Raw genomic sequence first — 15628 nt, 5'->3', positions numbered from 1 at the left:
GTTTGAGATTTACTTTCTCCCGCCCTGGCTCTGTGTCTCCCGTTCGAAAGGATTTCTTACTTATTGCTATTGTATGTTGCAAAAAAATAAGCCTTATATAGCACCAGAGAGCATTTAGAACCTTGGGAACTTCGCGCTTCGCACACATCAACTTGGAGTCTCCCGTTTGCTAGGGGTTTCAGACGGGAGAATCTCCAGATCAGAAGGTGCTTTGGGTTGGAGTCTCTGAACATATTTAAAAGCTAAGAAAATTATCATCACAATTTAACTCTTCTTTTCACAGAATCTTCAGAAAAATATCATGTTGAAATCCATGTGTGGTATTTTGGATAAAATGAAATAGATATTTAATGATTTCTGCATAGTTTTCACTAATTCTTCCATCTCTTTCTATTTGAAATGAAGTTTTAATTGAAACTGTCATCACCTCAGTTTCTGGAAGCTCTTGAGTAATTTTCCTTTTTACATCAATTACATCATTTCAGTGGTCGAACGTTTTCAGTTTTCATACAGTTTTTGAGTCACTGGTAGGGGAAAATGGACCTCCCAAACTTGAACACCTGTATGGGATGACACATTCTTAATAGCATTATACCAAAATATTAGCAATCAGATTACAATGGGCCTACATGCATGTGAAAATGTTTGCCTGGGCACTTAAATGGGGGGGGGGGGGGGAGGGGAGGGGGAGGGGGGGCTGGGATTGAAGAGTTGGAATTGAGCTACCAGGGAGTGACATTTGAAGGTATCAAATGTTGCAAACTCAACACTATGACTGCATGCGATCGGATTTCCACTGGTAGAAATGAAATACACTACCCTTGGTACTGTGTTTTTTGTTGTGTTTTATCTTGCTGCAGCAGCTGTTCTTTTTAAGTGTTGTCTTGTTGTTGTTGTTGTCGTTGTTGTTGTCTCACTTCTTCATCCTTCAAAGTGCAGGCAAAGTTTGTGCTTGAAGATAAACACACTGTTTTTGTGTGGCTTTTGCTGCCACTTTGCATCATTTTACTGCATGCTGTGTCTAGTGAAGCATCATTAATTACTGGCACAATCATTGAAAATTAATACAATGTACTTGCCATCTGTGTCTGTGTCATCCCACACACATTATATAAACACACCGGCACACACACACACATACACTGATTTGTGTGAATGTTCAATTTCCTCCCATTCATTGCATACCCTGAAAGTATATTTTTCCTACTGTATTCTATACCTCACACACATGATGAATGGAATAGAGGCAATCATTGTACATGTACTTCCATTTTAACTCTTCTTTGTACCCACAAATTAATCTACATGTATCTCTATACATGCACACACATTTCCTCTCCCACACACAAACACAGTACCTCTCTTAATATGTCAACAAGCAGATATCCAAGACACAGTATTTAAACAAATGATCACACTGAGTGATTAAGCACAACTGCACTTTCCCTTCAGAGGACAATATCCTTGTGTCCTGTGTCATAAGATGTTTCAGATGCAAAGATGTAATGCCCCCAAACACAAAAATACACATCCACAAACATATAAACACAAACACATCAAAATTATGCACTCTAGATCTCCACCTCTCATTTCCCTTCTTATATCCAGTGAAGCTTGGTAGCACAGGACAATGCTCCTGTTTTTAATAGCATCTCCAGCACAATTTCATTTTTTTTTCCTGTATACTAGCTAAACAACACGGATAGACTCTCATTTTGTGGCATTTATGTGAATTTATTCCATAAACTCTTACAATCTTTACGGAAATATCATATTTTATATCATTAATCTGGCATGAGAAAAAAAAAAAGTAACAATCATCAGTATGACAGTGTCTTCATATAATTGTCACCTTAGTAATATATAAAAGATATACCCATTCTTGCTGGGAATATGTTGCTTATTTTCTCAAAATATTAATGTGACAGGCCAGTCACTTTAAATGGTGGTTTGTCACTGCAGCAGAGCAAATATGACCCTCATTGAAATCAGTTTTATTAATTAATTGAGTCTAGTTTGGAAGACTACTTGGGTCTGAAATAGTTGACTACACATTACAATCTAAGATTGAGACCCCTCCAGAGTGACTAAAGAAAACAATACACTGTTTAAGTAAAAGCATTAAGCACTGACCATTCAGCCGGACAGTATACAGGACACCATGTAAAGATATGCACATTCTATGTTTTACATTTTACTAAGATTGTGTTGCATATAATTATGTTGAGTGGTGGGAAAATTGATCCTAACAAGAGTAACATAGGAAGTTAGTGTTTGACTAAGGACTACACTAGGTGCCCCATTCACAAGGCATCCTTGGTTTCCTGTCTTTTTTTCCCTCTCTCTCCTCTCTTTTCTGCTCTCTACCCACTACCCCCTACCCCCCCCCCCCCCCCTTTCCTTTCCTCCCACGGTAAGTTGCGTGGCCAGGTGGGAGAGAATACCACCTCTGCTATATTCTGTTACACCATCATTGATAAAAGTGGTACCAGTAGTGAAATGCCGTGTCAAAGAAATTCTGTCAGTTGTGTGACTGGCTAACTATGTTTCCATTGAGAAACACCAATGAACAAAAGGAACTCTTGGACACATGAAGCCACATTAAGTGACACAAGGGGATCTTGATAAAGCCACCTCTGCCCTCTTTTGTTGAGGTTAATTAAAAAAAAAAAAACACAGCCCTTATACCCAACAGAGCCATGAACTGACAAATTGCACTGCCTCAGTGTATTTTGTTGTGAGCACATTTTATCTGTTACTTCAAATTTGGTAGTACAGATGGAGTACGAGTGTGATTTATTGAATCATCCATTGGCTTCGCTATCATTGTAAGGTTACCCAACAAACAATATGAGAGCAGAAAAATGGCAACTACGGGGGAGATGCAGGAATAGTTGGCTAAGCTGACATTGGCATTGCAGCAACAGAAGGTGCTCTTTCCACAGAAGAAAATTAAGATCCACCCTTTCAATGGGACTGATGATGTGATAGGAAGACAGTTGGACAACTGACCCGGCAGATTGTCCAATAGGTCTCAGAGGGATGATTAGTCAGTAGCCCAGTTTGGCTACACTTTGTTGGGAGTTGACACCAAAATGGAAGGGGAGATGGGGGCACCAGAAACAGAGGCTGCCCTCAAAGAGCAGTTCCAGAGTGGGCTTTGCGACACAGTGCTAAGGAGAGAGGTTAGGTGCCTAGTCAGGGGCAGCTAGTCTTGGGCTTTCCTTCATAGAGGTCAGGGATTGGGCTCTGAAGATGGATGAAGGGGAGAGCAAATCATCCACCCACTGCCATCAACCAGATGCCCGTCAGATGGCAGCAACTGTCAAGATTGGGAAAATTGTGGATGGCCTCCCTGCAGCTACAACGTATCAAGCTCCAGATGCAAGTGCTCTGGGATCACATCCTAGCGGGAAATCCTACATGGAAGGTTGTCAAGGTTGGAAGATAAAGATGAAAACACACAGTGGAGATGGGTCCTCAGCTGTCAAAAAAGAAATTGTGTTTTGACACAAGGTAACTCAAGCCTCACAGAAGAGGAAATGCTCAGCCATGTCCAAAAAGGGGGAGAGTCCTCACTAAGTACTCCCATGAACTCATCTGTCTGATGGAGACATAAAAAGTGGCTTAGAAATTAGGACAAGTGCGAGACCATGACATCACAATTTATGAGAGTCAGCAATCAAGACCATTACTGTGAACTCTTCTGTAGATCGAATGAAAAACCATCAACTTTCTTCCAGCTGAAAGACTGGTTCATCTAATGGCAGTAGCCTGGTGATTAAAGAAGGAGGCATATGACTGCCAAGAAGGCACCTCCGGTCCTGAAGAAATCTGGAAAGAGCTCAAAACAAAAGGCTCGGTCTTCTACAATAAAGAGATGCAAGTTTTGTTGTCAAGTGCATGAGATTTATGAAGAAGAAAGAGTGTTCTGCTTGGGAGAGGACATGTACAGCATGCAAACAGTGAAAGCAGAACTGGACAAGCTGCAGATGCAGAGTTAAGCTATAATAGAACCTATCAATTCTCCAACTGACTGTGTGAATCAACTATCAGTTGCTACAAACGAGTCTGCACCAGTGCAACTGTCTTGATCCACAACCACTCAATGAAGCACTCAAATAGGGACATTATCCACTTCCAGTACTTGATGACATCCTGCTGTCACTGGCTTCAGTTTGTACCCTTCTCTGCTTGTGACCTCCAAGATGGATACCTACATGGTCCACTGGATGAAAGTCAAGCAGACTGACTACCTTTGCAACTCCTTGGGGGAGGTACATTAGAAACCACTTAGACTGAATGTGAGCAGCAAAGTCTTTCAGCATTGACAACACCAAGCTCTTCAAAGCTTTTAGATGGTGTCAGATGCGTTGCAGACGACATCATTGTATAGGGATCCAGTGATCCACAGCATGATGACACGCTGCACAAACTACTAAAAAGGTGCCAGGAACTTTATGACAAAGTGCCAGTTTAATGTCAGAGAAATACCTTTCTTGGCCACATAAGCCGGGTTCACACTTACAAAATGGTGGGATGACGATCGCGCTCCATATCTCAAGATTTTTTGCAACCGTTCACACGCTCCAAATTAGTGGGATAGCGATCACGCTCGGAATCACGAGTTTTTTGCAACCGTTCACACGCTCCAAATTAGCGGGATAGTGATCACGCTCGAATCACGAGGTTTTGCAACAGTTCACACATACAGAATTATTGATCGAGATAACAGCAAAACCTGCAAACTGGGTCACACAGCGCACTTCTCTATCACTGCCTGCGCACGCTTCTCTTTGCCCATTGTTTTTTGCGCGTCAGTAGTGTGGTTCGCACGCTGTTGTTGTGGTGCGCCAAAGAGGTTAAGGACCTCTTCGCAGAGGCTTCACTGTTGTGTTGTGCGCATTGCATGATGGGATATAAACACTCGAGATTCTAAACCCAACCGTTCACACGTACCAGCGCAGGGCAAATTATCCCGCTAATTGAGGAATTCGCGCAAGATTTCTTAGGATTAGCATCGCGATGCTTATTGCGCTAATTTTCTGGTTTTTTCTATCCACACGTGCAAAAAACTCGAGATACCGATGGCGATGCAAATCTCGAGATTTGTATCCCGCTAATTGGTGTAAGTGTGAACCCCCCTTTTGTATCTGACTCAGGATTGAAGGTAGACTCCTCAAAGGTCAAGGCAATACTCAACTTGGCTCCTCCCAAGAACAGAGATGATGTGCACCGAGGCTTATTGAATTACCTAGCAAGATACCTGCATCATCTGCACAACATGATGCAACTGCACAACATGATGCAACTCCATCAATGAACTTATATGCAATGACATGTCATGGACTTGGGATGCAATCACAATGGTCACAATGGTGCTGCAGGGATGCTCAGGCCAGCAAAAGAATCAATGTATTGACCAAAAAAGAATCAGGAACTAGCAGATTGGATTCAGACCTGTGGAACATGTCACACAAGAGACCATGGGAAAAGATAGGTGTACATCATTTCTGTCGTGGCAAGGGCACCTACATCATTGCCATCTGCTACCAATCCAACTTTTGGGAGAAAGACAAGCTACACAAAACCAATGCTGTGGCAGCAATACTTGCTGTGTTAAAACAACAAAGGATCTTTTTTGATGGAAGTGTAGTTCAGGCCTAAAAATTATTTAAGTACAGATCACAATCACAATGGCTCTGTGTGGAATTGGGAAAAGTAAATGTTTCGTCACTCATGACAAAAATCATTTGTAACCACTTATGTCTTATACAACCCATGAATATGTAGTTTATTTCAAAATAAAGATATACCTAAACTATGTCATGTAAGATAAGTTTCCAAACAGAAACATATTATTACATTTGGAGGAAATGGTTTTGCACATTTTGTTCATTCTGCAGCTTGTCTATCGTATCCAAAAACATATTTCCACTGACTGCTTCTTCAACTATCTCTGCATTTTTGCCAAGAATCAGTTCCTGCTTCTAACAGTATTTTCTATGGCTTTGAATTCCAATCAATTGATGCACAGAATTCATTTCACTTTGGTGGAAAATCGGATTTCCATATTCTGAAACGACTTAGGACTATATATAAATTCTGCACCCACACATCTGCAAAGTTTGAATACAAAAAGTAATATGACTGCTCAAGTTAATAACATGTTACCACAGGCAATTGAAACAACATGAATAGTTATGAAAAAAAATACCATGACAATAAGTCTCGGGTGCAGTGACATACTACTGAAAGTAGTTTATTTCTTAAAATATGCAACTCTGTATGAAACAACTTGCACTACATATCTTGCACAAAACCAAAGTCTTCTGACATATGAAATTGCACAAAGGTCATGTGACCGTTTGCTGTTTGCTAGATAAGTTTGCTAAAATATACAGCAGTGTCCACAAAAGTATGGGATTGCACATGAAACTGTAAAAGAACCTTGGCTGATCAGATAACATTTTGTATCTTTCTGTAATCTATCCACTGATCAATTCCTCAAAGAAACATGAATTTAGTTGGATTGGAATCTCCATGTTGGTGATGTGTTATGTTTCCAGCAAAACGCCATCTTTCTCTGACATGGGAGGAATACTGACAAAGCCAGAGAGGCGGTCAGCCAAATCATCCAACCGTTCTCCCTGCTCTGTCCTCAAATCTTCCAGCTCTTCCTGCAGTCGCCTCACTCCTTCTCTCAATCGAGCGATCTCTGCATTCACTTCAACAACATTGACAGGCGGCAGTTCACTATGCAATCCTCTGTGCTTGTTGGCAGCTGCCGGTTTGTAGGCGAATCTCACACAGCGGAGAGGCACGCTCGCTCGACTCCGCCCATGCTCCTTCCCGACTGCAGCAAGTTTAGTGCGGACGATGTTCTCGATTTCAGCCTTCCGCTTTGCTGCATCAGGATGATCTGGTATCTGCGTAAATATAGATACTAAAGTAAATGGCATTTTGGTGGAGCATTTAAAGACCATTAGAACTTTCTAAATGTCACAGGGAGAGTTTGTTTAGCAAAACATTGAGTGCCAAATATTACATTACCCCTAAGAGATTACATTCAGATCAATAGATGACATGAATTTAATACTGTAAATCCCATGTTTTAATATAATATGATACAACATTTCAATGTACAAATTATATATCAAAATCTGGTTTTATTATCACAACTGCAATGTCTATGTACAATTTGAATTACACACACAAGGAAAAATGATTATACAGAAAAAGAAAAATAACACTATGCTAAATCACATTAATTGCATAATGTGGCTCACGCGTGTTAGCTTGGTTCCACAGAAATGGCTGTAAAAAGATAATCAAGTTCATTGACTTGGAGAAAAGAAAGCTTTCATAAGACTGTGGAAAAAAATGCTGAGACTGTTGAAGACTGAATAAAACTTCTTTCCCTCTCATCCTAATGTCTCTAGTGTCAGCGTTATATTTTTTTGTGTTAAGTCACACCATATTTTTAGGAATGTGATGTACATTGTACCATCATCTTTTTTAGGATTTTTTTTATTAACATTTTTTAACATAATGCCCAGGAATTGTCTTCACACTCACTTGTGCCCTCATCTCTGCAGCAGTTGGCAAACTTTGGATCCGAGATTCAAGACCTTCCAGCTGCCTGCACAGTGATGCCTGGAGCCGACAGAGCTCCTCCATCTCAGGATGCCTCTCTCCCAGAGGAAGACCGGAACGGAGAACTGGAGGAACGGCTGGAAGTGTCACATTGTCTGCATCATCTCTGGCAGATATCTTGGCCTCTTTGACGCTACTCTGATGCCAAGAATTTCACAAAGAAATCAACGAAATGACTTATTAATATTCACAATACAGACTAAAATTTACAACACCTGACATGTCTGCAGTGTTTGGATCAGAGTCTCATAACCAACCCTCTTTAAGATTTCAGAGTCATTGGATGCAATTTCAAATCAGCCTACACTGAACATTGTTCTCATTCACATCAATTATCATTTGATCTTTTGTTGCCATACATACGATGACACTATACTTCATTGCACATTATGCTACATTACGATACATTAATGCATTAATGCATCAAACATACATCCGTTCTTCCACTGTGCTAAAGGTCACACTGCACATTTAAGTGTAATTTCATGTCCATGATGAGACAATGCGATATGAATTATGACAACCATCTATTATTGGGAGTCTATGTTTTCAGTAAGGGAACGTAATTATATGAAACAATATAATATCAGAAAATCTTGACTTTGCCACACAACCATGGTCTTGTAATGACACTAATCATGTAATATGTGCAACATGTTCTCAGCTATGTAGTCAATATCTCCACCAGATGGCAATATATGTGCATCAGTATTTCCCTCTCAAAAGCCTCATTCACAAAACTGTGATATCGCCATATTCATTGTAATAATGGCAATGTAATGTACTGGGCAATGTGAGTGAAGGTTCATTTATAACTGTGTTTACAATGTCTTCTTCACCTCGTATAAATGCTAGAAATGACATCTAAACATGCACTGTAAAGTGGACTTGGTTGATTTATTCTTTATTTTTCCTTGGTTTGAATTATACTGTTTCATTATCCAGTCATATCAACAGAGAGAGCACATCAAAATGCACTGAAATATCGAGTCCAGGTAGGTCAAAGCAAATAAATTACGCATGATGCATGAATCAAAATATTTAGGAGCATTCTTGATGCAAGAAATAAAAAAAAAAGGATATATGAAAGAAAGGACTACACCTTCTGGGCAGAGAACTATAACATAAGTTGTTGTTGTTACTGTTGCTGTTGTTGTTGGTGGTGGTAGTGGTGTTCTCGCTATCATTTCTGAACTGATCAAAGCCATCTCGACATCACAATCAATATCTTGCTCACAACCCGCAACCAGTATTTATGTTCCACTCACCATCCACTGCCAGAAGACCGGTTCTAGTTCCCTCCATGTCAGACAGGACTGAAGAAATGATGCATCTATCTCCATGTCTTCCAGATACTGCATTGACAGTATCCCAAAAATGTGTAATTCAAATTAGGGGGAAAATGAAATGAAATGAAGATTCTTATTTTCTTGAGGACATTTCTGAAGAAAGTTTATTTGGAAGCATTATGCAACACCTATGGCTCAGTTTCTTTTGCAGGCTTGTAGTTGTTTCATACAATGTATCATCGCCTTAGACCACTGTCACAGGCATACATTCAGCATGAGCATCTTTTTTATGTTAATTGTCAAGATTACCAGTACAGGCTTGTTGAAATTGATAGATGCATTACATAACTAAATATCAAGGTAAAGGCTAAATCTCTAACAAACTGAACAAATGTTTTCACTCTACCAGTACATGTATATCGATATATTTTTATATTTCTGAGTTTCTTCCTCTTTCTATGAATTTTCAACAAACCACTCACTCATTCATTTTTCATTCATGTGTTCCCCATTCACAGTATTCAAAATCATATATTTAATTTACACAATTAATTGGTTTAGTTAATAGGTAATTCAATAACTTTTTTTTTTCATTCACTCATTCTTTAACTTTAAATTCACACATCAATCGCCCATCATGTACCGGTAAACCTTCAAAATGAATGCATAGGAATATATATGAATATGTAAACATCCAAGTGTAATAGGAGGCTGCTTTATATTACAATTGACTTGCAACTGAAATCATAGTCTGATACACCTTTTACTTTGTATACACACAAACTTAAAATGTACACAAACAGCAACAGCACAAACAGACAGATAGACACACACACAGACATGTGCCAGTACTCACCTGTTTCATGTGCTGAGGATGTCTGAGGAGAAACGTCTCCCAGGCTGTAAGGTGCTGTAGTCGCTGGGGACAGGTGCTAACCCCTTGTGTGGCCTCGTGCACTCGATGCAGGTAGGAGCAGAGGGCCTGCTGCTCCCAGTGCAGTGACTTGATGGTGAGCCTCAAGCGTCCCATCATCCACACCAACAGCCTTGCCTGGTCTTCAGCGGAGGAGCCTTTAGAAGCCTGTGAAACAGAACAAAGAAGAATGAAACTTTCTTCTTCAACGCTTTGCATGAAACCTAAGGCTCATAGATCTTGACAAGATAACACAATTAAAATTTTACCAGCAGGTAGAAAAAATGAACTATATTGTACATCTAATCTCTTTCAATAATTCATTGTTGGTGATAAGGTGTCATCTTCTCTAATACTAAATTCAATCTGGCATGATATCTCAATGATTATCTAAAAAAAAAAAAAAAAAAAACTTCTTCTTTGCAAGCACAAATATGGGTTATCCACTATGTTTTTGGTTTCTCACAACTATTTGATGTATGAAGTATATAAAAATTCCTTTCCGAGTTGGTTTCTTAGAGATAAATTATCTCAAAGTATCAAGAAACTACAAAATATTAACACATTCCAGTTTTAGAAATACAAATAACTGTATATACTGTAAATGTGGAAAGAAATAAAGGAGAGTCCTATGCTCTACAAAATATTAACACATTCCAGTTTTAGAAATAGAAATAACTGTATATACTGTAAATGTGGAAAGAAATAAAGGAGAGTCCTATGCTCTCGGTTAATCAAATGCAAAGGATGTGGCAACATCAAAGCTTTGGAGCTCAGGTGACATTTGTACCGTGTCAGAAGCTATGATGAAGAATAAGTAAAAATACCTACCTCGCATGTACATACACACATCCCTTACATACGAAATTACTAACCTTATGTCCAAATTTGACAGGAGACCCATGCAAAAACAACACTCAAGATATGGCATAAGGCACAGTACACACCTTCTCTTTCTGAACCATTCTCCCTCTAGTCGATTGATTTTTGTGGAGATGTAATGTACTTGAAGGAAGAGACCTGTTGAGAAGCTGCGTCTTCACTTGGTTGTTGAGAAAATTTGTCCTTGCAAGCAGCCAGCCGACTGCCAGTAACAGCTCTCTGGCACCGATATCAGTATCAACATAGAATTCTGGGCAGCTGTACCCACTCTGAAGCATAAATGATTTTATCTTGTCCCTATTTTGATTTGATGTAGGCTCTCCTTGGCTAGATGGTATCGGTAGATTTAATTTCAAAAGTTGTCCCAACAAAGCCCATAGTGGAGGAACCTGAAGTTTCAGAGAGACACACAAGAGAAGGCACATCTGGTAAGCTCTGTTACCAAATGAACCAATAATCACGAAGGGACAGTTTCATGTTCCCACATAGTAAGCATAACTTACTCTAAAAGTTTGTGCACTGTCAATCCTTGTCTGATATGAGGCATGTATGTAATACGTAGGACTGAATATGAATATGACATTTTTTCAGACATATATTCACTACTTCTTGTGATTGTGAAATCCTTGTCAGCTTCCTCCCTCCTCATTGTTCAGATAACAGATATATGGTAATTGATATGCTGTAAAGCTTGCAATAGATGATCACTGTTTGAAATGTGCATACCTACAAGATCCTGGCAAGGATGACACAAATGAACAGTGAACATACATTTGCACATGGAGTATTTTCATTTCTGGCAAACACAATGATACAGTCTATTCAAATATCAGTAATACATTCATTGTATGTGATCATTACTTTTGCACTGTTCTAATGCACTGAGTATGTTTGTTTTTATATAAATTCTATACAAACCTTTATTTAACAATACTGTAAAAATGGATATTTTCGCGTGACTAATTTTTCGCGCTTGGCCGGGTCAGAAGAGTTTCGCGTGTTTTTAATTCCGCGGAATCAAGACATCACGCACAGGCACATATGGCAAGCAAAAGTATTCGCGTGCTTTTATTTTCGCGCTTGTTTCTGGTTGCGCGAAATGCACGAAAATTTGAACACCGCGAAAATTTCCACTTTTACAGTATAAGAACAGATGATATTACAAATATTTATCTGATGATAAAAACTCAGCAAAATAACGCAGGTACAAACACATCTTCTGTTTTCGACAAGTGTCATCGAAATGCAAATACAGCAGTTTTTGGAACATTAAATCAATAACCATGTTGGACATCAAATTCACAGACTATTGATAAACCGTGATATGTGAAAGACTCAAGAGAGAATATTTATGATAGAAATGTTCTATTCGGGGAAATAGGTATTAAATACAGAATAGGTGTAGTTGACAGGTGTTTGTCATTTATTCAACAAGCAGGAAAGATATGGAATGAAGTATTTAAGTGACCACATAAACTTAATACTAAACAAGGAAAAGTAGAAATTACGCGGTGCGTAACATATGTCCCCGCCGGAAGTAGCATTTTGTAACAAAATGTGCAATATAGGTAAAAAATCAAGGTCAAAGGTCAAAGAAGTCAAAGGTCAAAATTCTGTGTAGAAGCTTTGAAGCCCTCACCTAGTGCTATCACATAAAGCAAATGGAATCGAAATTGGGTTAGAAATGGCGAAGGAGTAGCATTTTGTAGCCAATGTACAATATAGGTCAAAAATCAAGGTCAAAGGTCAAAGAAGACAAAGGTCAAAATTCTGTGTAGAAGTTTTGAAGCCCTCACCTAGTGCTATCACATAAAGCAAACGGAATCGAAATCGGGTTAGAAATGGCGAAGGAGTAGCATTCTGTAGCAAAATGCACAATATAGGTCAAAAATCAAGGTCAAAGGTCAAAGAAGTCAAAGGTCAAAATTCTGTGTAGAAGTTTTGAAGCCCTCAACTAGTGCCATCATATAAAGCAAACGGAATCGAAATCGGGTTAAAAATGGCGAAGGAGTAGCATTTCGTAGCAAAATGTACAATATAGGTCAAAAATCAAGGTCAAAGGTCAAAGAAGACAAAGGTCAAAATTCTGTGTAGAAGTTTTGAAGCCCTCACCTAGTGCTATCACATAAAGCAAACGGAATCGAAATCGGGTTAGAAATGGCGAAGGAGTAGCATTCTGTAGCCAATGTACAATATAGGTCAAAAATCAAGGTCAAAGGTCAAAGAAGTCAAAGGTCACAATTCTGTGTAGAAGTTTTGAAGCCCTCAACTAGTGCCATCATATAAAGCAAACGGAATCGAAATCGGGTTAAAAATGGCGAAGGAGTAGCATTTCGTAGCAAAATGTACAATATAGGTCAAAAATCAAGGTCAAAGGTCAAAGAAGTCAAAGGTCAAAATTCTGTGTAGAAGTTTTGAAGCCCTCACCTAGTGCCATCACATAAAGCAAACGGAATCGAAATCGGGTTAGAAATGGCGAAGGAGTAGCATTTTGTAGCAAAATGTACAATATAGGTCAAAAAATCAAGGTCAAAGGTCAAAGAAGTCAAAGGTCTAATAGTGTATCTTCCAGTTTTATACCACACAAGCCTCAAATTAACTAAAATAAAAACAACCAAACAAACCACCTACTGCCTCTTGATGATTAAACTTTGCCTGCCGAAAGATCTCTGGGGTTATCTTCGTGATGATACTGTTGGAGTTCAGGATGTGACAAACAGCACCGATGGCATCTTTAGCCTGGTTGCGTCCAGCACTTGCCTGCTTTCCTGATTTCATCTCTCAGTCCTAAAAAGAACAATTTTAGAATAAATGAACTTGTTGCGAATCCAAAGTAAGCCATGATCACATCAACTGCATAATGTCACTTTTATAGTTCATTTTGATATTGACAAAATTTAATACAAAAGATTGTGTACAACACTCAGTCATTTGTCTTTCCCCTGCTACAGTGCCTTTCAAGTTCCAATGAAAGTGAACTGTCTTAACAACAGGACTTTGTGTACAAGCATTTCATTGGATCTTTCCTGCACCTTGGCCGGGTTGATGACTTGTAGTGTAGGCTCTCAACATGAGTTTCAATAAGGGCTAGCTGCCACAGACATAATTACTTACTTAATCAAAGTTGACTTCCATTTAGTTACTGATATCTGATTATGTAAAATATCTCATGTTTCTCAGTATCTTATTAGACTACACATTCACACTATACAGTCAAGAGAAGTGTCATACATACAGGCTGTTATTATTATTATTATTACTACTACTATTATTATTATTATTATCATTATTATTATTATTATCATTATTATTATCATTATTATTTATTACTATTATTTATTCAGCTTGCAGTCACAAATATCACTTACATTTTCAAAAGAAACAAAAACCCAGCATCAGTGCTTTAAAATAGTTCTAAAATGCAAGATAGGGATAGAAACGAAAAACAGTTCTGTAAAAATTTGAATCCGTATAATCGATGTTAAAGGTCCTGTTTACGTTTGGGAACAGTGATTTAAAAGATTGTCAAGATATGACATTTAATGCATATGTGTAGGTCTGTTGTACCACAAAGCATCTTATCATCTAAAATTTTCACGATAAAGCCTAAAATATAAGGAGATATACTGTACTTTTCTCAATAAACCATAACTGTAGATGGTTTAGTCTGGAAACATTCTTATTATAACTATTGTTCACATTTGGTATATTTAACAATACTTAACATTGATTTTACCGATTCAAATTTTTACAGTGGTTGTTTCTATCCCTAACTCACATTTTAGAACTATTTTAAAGCACTAATGCTGGGTTTTTGTTTACCTGCAAATGGCAAATTATGCCTTTAAGTATTGCTAAATACACCCCAAAAAAAAGAGGGAACAATAGTTAGAATAAATAAAAAAAATGTTTCAAGACTATAAAAACCATCTACAGTTACGTTTACGGTTAAATGAGAAAAATACTCATATCTCGTTATATTTTAGGCTTTATTGCAAAAATTTAATACGGTAGGATGTTTTATGATACAAACAGACCTACACATAGGGTCTATGCATCAAATGTGATATCTTGAAAAATTTTAAATCACTGCTCCTAAAGATAAACAGGATATTTAAAATTACACAAAACACTTCACAACATATTTCCAATTTTATACTGGTACTTTACTACTTAGGCCCTATCTACATAAGTTTGAATTAAATCAGTAAATGAGATGAGAGGCATTGATATTTTCATTAACTTTTAATCATCGCTCAAAACATCTAATTCTTTGACTGTGTGCCTCACGAATTTGCGATCAACAAGGCATGTGCCGCAGTGTAAGCACAATTAATCTGAAACTGACTGAAGTTGGCCATTGACTAACCCCGCAGCGGGACACGGTACGTGTCACTGTTGCCTTGGGGTCCCTGCCGGACCCTGGTGCCGTGCGGTTAGCCATCGACCATCTGAATTCTGATAGACATCTGGTAGATTTTGTAAATGTAGAGTAATTGTCGCAGTTTGGAGCCGTGTGCTCGTTCACAGAAGGTACAACATATTCGGCAATATACCGCTAAACACAGCAACGCAACGCACTCTATACATGCATACCACACTACCAATAAAAAAATCAACCGATCAACACATCACCAACACAATATAGTACACATGGGACTGAGATCGCACTTTCTCACAGCCATGGAATTCCATACACATACACTGCCTTCTAAATTAATCTACTTTCTACAAGCCGCCTTTTCACTTTTTTTAAGTCAGCTACGAATCGGGATTTCAGGCGTTGTATAATGCTACATGTGCAAAAGTTTTCACTTACCAAACAGCATGAACAGCACGAGATAATGCAACTCTTTCTCTATGTTTACTACTGCACTGCATGGCACAG

At 38.5% G+C, this 15628-nt stretch overlaps 1 protein-coding gene across 1 annotated transcript; it reads right to left on the bottom strand.

Annotated features, from left to right (window-relative positions):
• Positions 1-6255: 6255 nt before the first annotated feature.
• On the bottom strand, positions 6256-15628 carry LOC139714069 (tubulin epsilon and delta complex protein 1-like). The gene is made up of 7 exons (XM_071625794.1): positions 15560-15628; positions 13372-13527; positions 10806-11129; positions 9802-10026; positions 8925-9011; positions 7579-7794; positions 6256-6929 (listed from the first exon to the last, which is right to left on the bottom strand). Exons 2-7 carry the CDS (start codon positions 13516-13518, stop codon positions 6558-6560), a joined length of 1371 nt encoding a protein of 456 aa, XP_071481895.1. The 5' UTR covers positions 13519-13527; positions 15560-15628; the 3' UTR covers positions 6256-6557.

This window comes from Diadema antillarum, unplaced genomic scaffold (genome assembly GCF_040938485.1).
Source record: "Diadema antillarum isolate AM-2024a unplaced genomic scaffold, OU_Dant_1.0 seq00002153_RagTag, whole genome shotgun sequence".
NCBI classification, from domain to species: Eukaryota; Metazoa; Echinodermata; class Echinoidea; order Diadematoida; family Diadematidae; genus Diadema; species Diadema antillarum.
Note: the sequence above shows the minus strand (reverse complement) of the source record. Positions and strands in the feature narration are given on the sequence as shown.